Below are 8,762 nucleotides of genomic sequence, written 5' to 3' on the forward strand. Positions count from 1 at the left end.
CTGGGCACATCTGTGAGGGAGGTTCCATGTTGAGTTAATTGAGAGGAGAAGGGCGACCTTAACTGTAGGTGACACAGTCCACACAGAGCAGAAGGGGGAGTGAGCCGAGCATCAGCATCCACTGCTCTGGTTCCTGACTATGGACACCAAGTGACCGGGCACCACCCGCTCTTGTCACCGTGACTTCTCCATTCCTGGGGCTGATGAGTGGTGGCCGTAAGATGAAATAAAAATAAACCCTTTTCTCCCTAGGTCACTCTTCCCCCCCCCCCCCGTTTTTCAAGAAAAGTTCTCCATATAGCCCTGACTGTCCTGGAAGTCACTTTGTAGACCAGGCTGACCTCAAACCCACAGAGATCCACCTGTCCCTGCCTCCCCAGTGCTGGGATTAAAGGAGGACACTATCGCCCCCGGCTAATTTTTAGATTTTTAGACAGAATCCCACTAAGTTACTCATGCTGACCTTGAACTCAAGATCCCCCTATGTCAGCTTCCCAGTGGGTGGGACTATAGGTTCACGCACCTCATCTGGCTCAACCCTTGCTGTTTAATGTGCTGCCTCAAACTCCAAAGCTGGTGTGAGAAGGCAGAACTCGAACTCTCCCCTCTGCTCAGTTTAAACAGATAATATTAAGAAAGGGGTGGGCTTGGTCGTTCCCCCGCATCCCCCTCATCTGCCCCTTTCCTATCAAGGAAGTTTGCATATTTTTAAAACCTTTTATTGCAAATAATATACATGTGGAAAGATGAGAAAGGGCAGGTATGATGGCTTGAATCTGTCATCCCAGTGTCTGGCAGGTCAAGGCAGGAGGACCAGGAATTCAGGGTCATCCTAGGCTATGCAATGAGTTTGAGGCCAGCCTGGGCTACTTGAGACCTTTTTCCAAAACAACAACAGGAAGTTTAGTGAAAAGTGCAAAAAATGGGTCAGTGAGTTCTTAGACTCCATAACTCAATGTCTAGACCTCCAAACACCCCATATTCCCTCTTTTGGTCACTTGTCCCCAAAGATAATCACTCTTCTGACTGCTAATGGCACACACTAGTTTTTAACCAACATTTATGCTTTGTTTTGAATGGAATCATATAACCTGTTCTATGGTGTGTTTTCACTGTTTTGCTCAACACTACTTTTGCGAGATTCTTCCAAGGCCACAGCAGGTAATTATTAACTGCCATTTTTCGTTGCTGTGTAGTACTCCATTGTGTGACTGGATCATAACCTCCTCATGTCATTCGGCTGTTCATATTTATTTGTGTTATTTTCAGTTTGTGGCTACTATGAACTGTCCTACTAGTCTACATAGTTTGGGGGAGCATATGAACCAATTTCTGTTGAGGTGGTACACCCAAGAGTGGGACTGCTGGGGTGTAGTATGGATGCCAGTTCTGCTTTAGAGACACTGAAAAGCAGGGGTTTTGTTCTCTCTCTCTCTCTCTCTCTCTCTCTCTCTCTCTCTCTCTCTCTCTCTCTCTCTCTCCCCCCCCTTCCTTTCTTTTGAAACAGGGTCTCACTATGTAGTCTTGGCTGTCCCGGAACTCACTATGTAGACCAGGTTGAGCTCAAACTCAAAGATCCACCTACATCTGCCTCTGGAGTGCTGAGATTAAAGGTGTGAGCCACAACTGCCTGACAGGGTCTCACAGTGCAGCCCAAGGCTGGACCTAAACTTGCAGTGTAGTCCAGCTTGGCCTTGAAGTAGTGATCCTCCTGCCTCAGCCCCTTGGGTGCTGGGATTGCCACCACCCTTGTGAGAAATGGGTTTGTAAGGTGAGTGGTGTGACTTGGCTGTGAGGTATCACAAAAGGCTCACGTGTTGAAGGCCTGATGGGTGGTGGTGGATTGTAAGGGACCTCACTCAGTGCATTGATTAGTTCCCAGATAAATGCGCCTTCAGGAGGTGGGGCCAGTGGGGCCAGGAAGGATGGGTAGAGGGATAAAGGTTGTGGCTGGAGGGACAGGAGTGAGGCTCTTATTTTGACGCCATTTTTAAAAAGGGAGCCCACACTAGGGGCTGGAGTGATGAGAAGCGAGGCGATGCTGGAGGCGCTGTCTATGCGGTGAGCCCAAGGGACCCCCCCAGAGCGATGGCCAGTAGTGGAGCAACAAGCAGCAGGGTCAGGATTCGGGGAGCCCGGGGAGGGGCCGGGGACGTGACGCCGGGGAGGGTCTGTGTCACCGAGTCCCTGTTGCAGAGGTGGCCCTCGCAGCAGTAGCCCTGAAGGTCGATGGACGTCCAGGGGCTGGTGGTGCCCATGGTGGTGCAGGAGGGCCGGTGGCAGGTCCGGATGTACACGGGCACCGAGAAGTTGCCTGGGTGGACAGGGAGGAGGGGTCAGGCCGCGGGAGGGGCCTCCCTGGAGCTCTGCCTTTGCAGGCAGGGGCAGGCCTGCGTCCTCTGACACATCTCAGGTCTCTCAGAGTGCAGACGTGCCTCCTCCCTCAGACCAGAGCCCCACCCCCTCCTTCACGATACAGCAGGCCTCCTCTCTCAGTCTACAACAGGCCTTTCCCCTTAGATCAGAGCCTCCTTTAAATCACCGCCAGGTCTTCTTCCATGGACTGCACCCGAGCCTCCTGCCTCAGACCAAGGCCACAGAGAACATGCCTCTCCGGTGCCTCTGCCCTCAGGCCTTCAGCGCCTCCACATTTCTATCCCAGGCCATCCCACTGTTCCAGCCCCTCACCAATGTTCATCTGGCCATTGCCCTGGAAACAGACGCTCTGGTCCTGGTGGCACTGGACTCGTCGGGACCTCTCAGGGGAGCAGTCTTCGGGGCGGGTCCCCAAGCAGGCATAGCACTCGGTGCCACTGAGCGTCGGCGGGTCAGGTGCTTGTAGAAAACAGTAGATAGATTAGACCATTGCTCCGGGGTAGCAGTGCCGGCTGCTGCGCACTGCCACTGCTCACGCAGAAGAGGAGTCTGGCAACCTACAGCCTGAGTAGCGCCCGGCGGAGGCCCCGCCCCAGACCTCTCCAGTCCCGCCCTCACCTCTAGCCCCGCCCCTGCCTCTCCAGCCCCGCCCCCATCCCTCCAGTCCCGCCCCTCACCTCCAGCCCCGCCCCACCCCTCAAGTCCCTCCCCCCCGTCCCTCCAGTCCCGCCCCTAACCTCTCCAGCCCTGCCCCCCGCCCTCCCCCGTCTCTCCAGGCCCGCCCCCATCCCTCCAGCCCCGCCCTCTCCCTCCAGCCCCGCCCCCATCCCTCCAGCCCCGCCCTCTCCCTCCAGCCCCGCCCCGCTCTCTCCAGCCCCGCCCCGTCTCTCCAGCCCCGCCCCCCGGCACACCTTGGCTCAGGTTGGGGAGGCTATCGTGGTTCTTGAGTTGGGTGTTGCAGAAGTCTGTTGCGCAGCCGCGGACCACCGCGTAGTCCGGAGGCAGCGCGTCCTGGTTGGACTGCATGGGGCCGGTGGTGGGGCCGGTCCAGCATCCCTTCCGGACAATGGTCACCAGGGAGCGGTACCCTGGGGAGAGCACCAGGCCTGGAATGAACTCTCCCTCCCGCCTCCTGCTTGTCTCCTCTCACTCAGTTTTGCCTCCTCCCTCCTTCCGTTCTGCCTTCTGCTACCTTGTTTTGCTTCTCTTTAACTTTTCTTTCTTTTTTTGAGACAGGGTCTCCTGGAGCCCAGGCTAGCCTCCGACTACTTATGTTCTCAAGGATGACCCAGAATATCTGTTCCTCCTGCGTCTCCTTCCTGAGTGCTGGGATTATGGCTTGTGCCAGCCTGTCCAGCCTGCCCAGTGTCCATTTCCTGTCTCCCTCCCTCATCTCTTATCCTCCTTCATTTCATGTCTCTCATTTACCCTCTCCCTTCTCTTCTCCCCTTCCTTCCTCTCCCCTCCCCTCCCTGCTTCCTTCCCTTCTCTCCCCTCAGCTCTCTTCTCTCTCTCGGTCTCTGTGGTTTTTAAAGATTTTATTAATTTGAGTTTATATGTAGCACACATGCAGTGCTCACACAGGCCGGAAGAGGGCGTTAGAACCTGGAACTGGAGTTACAGCGGGTTGCAAGCCGCGATCTAAGTGCTGGAAACCAAACCTGGGCCCCCTAGAAGAGCGGCCAGTGCTCTTCACCACTGAGTCATCTCACCAGCCCTGTTTTCTTTGTTTGTTTGTTTTTCTGAGACAGGGCTTCATACAGCCCTGGGCTGGCCTAAAGCTTGCTCTGCAGCCAAGGATGACCTTGAATTTGTGATCCTCCTGCCTCTGCCTTCCAAGGATTGGAAGTGCTTGGATTAGAAACTTGAGTCATCATGCCTGTTTCTCTCTTTCCCTCCGACCAGGTCTTGCCATGTAGCCCAGGCTGGCTGCAAACATGCAGTGTGCTCCTGAATCTGCCTCCAGAGTGCCAGGATCTCAGGCGTGAACCGCCATGCTCAGCCATCGCTTCCTCTTCCCCCATCCCTACTCTTCTCTTTTCTCTTCTCCTCTCTCTTCTCCTGCCCTCCACTCTCTGTCTCCTCCTTTGTACCCCTCAGGTCCTCACCAGTATCCAGCAACAGCATCGCCTCAGAGCACCCCTGAGGACAGGAGACACTGGGGAGTGTCACCGCGCTGAGGTCGAAGGGCCCGAAGTAGGTGTGTTGGAAGCTGTAGCACTGTAGGGCTTGGGAGCCTAGGAGAGGGGTGGGGTGTGTTAGGTCAGGGGGAACCTGGGGGTCCACACAGTATGGGACAGACACACACCAGGCTGCTGTGTCTCATGTCACCATGAGACAGCTGTGTCATCACCAAGTGCCACCGTGGTCCTCGAAGACCTCAGTCACTGGCATGAGGGGCTGAAGTGATTTCCATGCTCTGCCCATCCCCCAAACGGTCTATACCCCATGGTCGGTCGGAAGAGTGCAGTCTCACACAGACACAGCCAGCTCAGCAACGCAACTGGACTCTGGCCTAAGTGCTGGCACGGGTTTGTGCAAACCTCCTATTAAATGCATGCAGAGCAGCTTGGATGCAGCCCCATGTTCCCCGAGATCCCACGAGGATAGACATGTCAACAAAGCCACTTAGAGGGAGGACCACCTCACTCACAAGCTCTGGTGTCTGTATTTTGCATGTGTCACAACAATGACAGAGGGTCAAGGGACACAGAAGCTGAGGGAGGGCCAGCAAGTTGGCTCAGCCAGTAAAGTGCTTGCCGCCAAAACTGACCATCTGAGTTAGAGCCCCAGGCCCCACGTGATGGAAGGAGAGCATCAACTCCTGCAAGTTGTCCTCTGACCTCCACATGGGAGCTGTGGCATGTGCCAGCACACGCAGACACACACACACACACACACACACACACACACACACACACACAGAGAGAGAGAGAGAGAGAGAGAGAGAGACAGAGAGAGAGAGAAGACATAACTTTTTTTTTTTTAAAAGAAGCTGAAAGTTGTAGAAGAGAAAAATCACACGCACCAAAAGAGAACACAATTATGCAGTTAGAAATGACACCTTCTTTTTAGCTGCAACGGAACAGAGCTTCAGCTTTGTCTTGATTAAGAAATAAAATCCAAAGCAAATAAAAAAAAAAAAAGAAATGACACCTTCTGCTGGGCGGTGGTGGCACATGCCTTTAGTTCCAGCCCTCGGGAGGCAGAGGCAGGAGGATCTCTGTGAGTTTGAGGCCAGCCTGGTCTACAGAGTGAGTTCCAGGACAGCCAGGGCTACACAGAGAAATCCGGTCTTGAAAAACAAAACAAACAAACAAAAAAGAAAGAAATCGGGCTGGAGACATGGCTCAGTGGTTAAGAACACTGCCTGCTCTTCCAGAGGTCCTGAGTTCAATTCCCAGCAACCACATGGTGGCTCACAACCATCTTTAGTGGGATCTGGTGCCCTCTTCTGGCATAAAGTTGTACATGCAGATAAAGCACTCATATACATAAATAAATAATGAAAATCTTTGGAAAAAAAAAAAGAAAGAAATGGCACCATAGACTGGGAAGCTGGCTGGGGGTGGTGGTAAAGCTTGTCCTCTAGTGTGAGGGCTAGGGTTAGACCCCAGGCGTGGCAGCCCACCTGTCACCCTAGTGTGAGAGAGGCAGAGAGAGTCGATCCCAGAAAAATCGAGCCAGCTGGACACTTCCTGGACTTGGCGGAGAGTGATGGAGGAAGATGCTGGTGTCAACCTCAGACCTCCACACACACCTGCATACACACTGCACACATACACACAGCAAAACGAATGAGGAAAATAAATGATCCCATCGAAGTAGTTTAAAATCATATAATGGGTACATTACATAGACATGTAATCCACAGAGGTACCACACACAGTGGACATGTGTGTGCAAAATTACACACACATCTTTTTTTTTTCAAAGAAAGTGAAGGAGAGAAACTAACCCTCAAATATTTTTGTTGTTGTTGTTGTTTTTTGTTTTTTGAGACAGTCTCATGTAGCTTAGGCTGGCCTAGAACTCACAATTCAGCTGAGGCTGGCCAGGTGTTAGGATTACAGTCCAGCACCACCATACAAAAACATTTAAAAATTTGAAATTGTCGATCACGGTGGCACACGCCTTTAATCCCAGCACTCAGGAGGCAGAGACAGGTGGATCTCTATGACTTTGAGGCCAGCCTGGTCTACATTGAAAGCTCCAGGCCAGCCAGGGCTACACAGTGAGACCCTGTCTCAAAATTTTTTCTGTTACATTTTATTTATAGTGTTGTGGAGGGGGAGCATGAGTGTGCCCCACCCAATGCATGTGCGGAGGTCAGAGGACCAGTTTTAAAAGTCAGTTCTCTTTTTCACTGCGTAGGTCCCAGGGATCAAACTTGGATTGTCAGGCTTTGTGGCAAGCACCTTGGAGCCATCTTGCCGGCCCCAAAGTTCAAGCGCTTGTACACACACACACACACACACACACACACACACACACAGATATTGACCTCTGGTACATAGAAGCACACGAGGTTGCTAACACAGGCACACGTACAGACACCAAACTGTGTCCCGTGGTGAGCAGAGGCTCACAAATTGAGCCTCGTGCGGGAAGGGTTTGCTTAATATCTTCCTAACTCTCCCCTCAGGACCCACTCATGCTCAAGTGAGTAAGTCCTGCATGACAGAGGGTCCAAAGATGGAGCTAAGGTCCTTGCTGGCTCCAGGGAGAGCCCTGATTGCTCCCCAGAAATCCCTTCAATGAGGGGCTGGGAGAGAGAGGAAGGAAGACCCAGTGTCAGAGGAGATGACATTTTGGGGTGCAGAGGGGATGAGAAGGGAAGCACACATGCTCTCCACTATCCCAAGATTCGAGAGGACAAACCTGTAGTCTCCTCCCTCAGACCCAGGGGTTCGTGCTCCCAGCCCTCCTCCCTCAGACCCAGGGATCCAGACCCAGCCCTCCTCCCTCAGACCCAGGGATCCAGAACCCAGCCCTCCTCCCTCAGACCCAGTGGTCCAGGCCCAGCCCTCCTCCCTCAGACCCAGGGGTCCAGGCCCAGCCCTCCTCCCTCAGACCCAGGGGTCCAGGCCCAGCCTTCCTCCCTCAGACCCAGTGGTCCAGGCCCAGCCCTCCTCCCTCAGACCCAGGGGTCCAAGCCCAGCAGCCCTCCTCCCTCAGACCCAGGGATCCAGGCCCAGCCCTCCTCCCTCAGACCCAGGGATCCAGACTCCAGCTCTCCTCCCTCAGACCCAAGGGTCCAGGCCCAGCCCTCCTCCCTCAGACCCAGAGGTCCAGACCCCAGCCCTCCTCCCTCAGACCCAGGGGTCCAGACCCAGCCCTCCTCCCTCAGACCCAAGGGTCCAGACCCAGCCCTCCTCCCTCAGACCCAAGGGTCCAGACTCAGCCCTCCTCCCTCAGACCCAAGGGTCCAGACCCAGCCCTCCTCCCTCAGACCCAGAGGTCCAGACCCCAGCCCTCCTCCCTCAGACCCAGGGATCCAGGCCCAGCCCTCCTCCCTCAGACACAGGGATCCAGATCCCAGCCCTCCTCCCTCAGACCCAGAGGTCCAGACCCCAGCCCTCCTCCCTCAGACCCAGAGGTCCAGACCCCAGCCCTCCTCCCTCAGACCCAGGAGTCCAGGCCAGCCCTCCTCCCTCAGACACAGGGGTCTAGGCTCAGCCCTCCTCCCTCAGACACAGGGGTCTAGGCTCAGCCCTCCTCCCTCAGACCCAAGAATGCTGGCTCAGTTCCTTCTTCTCACAGGACTCAGCGCAGGTGGGTACCTGTCAGGCAGAGCCCGATGCCAAGGAGGCCGAGCAGGAAGGTCTTGGGGATGCCCATGGCAGCCTGCGGAGCTGAGATGTGACACCGAGGACAACTCCTTCCACTCTGACTTGCCGTCAGGCGGGTTTTCCCTGTTGATCCCCAGGCATCCTGGCCACCCAGCCCGGCCAGGATTCCAGATTCCTCCACCCCACCCTTCCGCCCTCCTTCACGTGGGCTGCCTCCTTCTAGGTAATCATGGTGGGGCCACTGGAATAAGGGGGTGGGGCTCTCGGGCCCCAAGGAAGGCATTAGGGGCCTGGAACCTGGATTTGGGGGGTGGGTGATTCGTACTTCGCTGGTCTGTATCCTCCTCTCTACATTCTGTGCTGGTCTGCAGTTGGTACCCCGATTCCTGATTTCCCCCACTCCTTCACTCCAGCACTCAGCACCCACACAGACATGGGCTTGGAATCAGAGGATCGAATCTCCAGGCGAGAGAGACACCCAGCCATCCTCTTCTCCTGACTCTACCGCCTCTCTTCAGTCTCCAGCATCTTCCTGCTGCGCTCCCTCCTGACTCTTCTGATCACACAAGACGATGGGCTGCTGTTTCTCTCTCA

At 54.9% G+C, this 8,762-nt stretch overlaps 1 protein-coding gene across 1 annotated transcript; it reads right to left on the reverse strand.

Annotated features, from left to right (window-relative positions):
- Window positions 1–2,054: 2,054 nt before the first annotated feature.
- Window positions 2,055–8,217, reverse strand: Lypd5 (LY6/PLAUR domain containing 5). Its single transcript, XM_059253533.1, has 5 exons — window positions 8,160–8,217; window positions 4,485–4,613; window positions 3,288–3,464; window positions 2,689–2,835; window positions 2,055–2,314 (listed from the first exon to the last, which is right to left on the reverse strand). Exons 1-5 carry the CDS (start codon window positions 8,215–8,217, stop codon window positions 2,055–2,057), a joined length of 771 nt encoding a protein of 256 aa, XP_059109516.1.
- Window positions 8,218–8,762: the final 545 nt, after the last annotated feature.

Source organism: Peromyscus eremicus, chromosome 1, assembly GCF_949786415.1.
Source record: "Peromyscus eremicus chromosome 1, PerEre_H2_v1, whole genome shotgun sequence".
Taxonomy (NCBI): domain Eukaryota; kingdom Metazoa; phylum Chordata; class Mammalia; order Rodentia; family Cricetidae; genus Peromyscus; species Peromyscus eremicus.

Bases quoted from the DNA above. Each gene is read 5' to 3' on its own strand.
- Lypd5 (XM_059253533.1), bottom strand. From the start codon at position 8,217: ATGGGCATCCCCAAGACCTTCCTGCTCGGCCTCCTTGGCATCGGGCTC. The intron at 3,465-4,484 runs GTGAGGACCTGA...TGCTCTCCCCAG, and splicing joins GATGCTGTTGCTGGATACTG to GGTACCGCTCCCTGGTGACC. The intron at 2,315-2,688 runs GTGAGGGGCTGG...CTGTCCACCCAG, and splicing joins CAATGGCCAGATGAACATTG to GCAACTTCTCGGTGCCCGTG.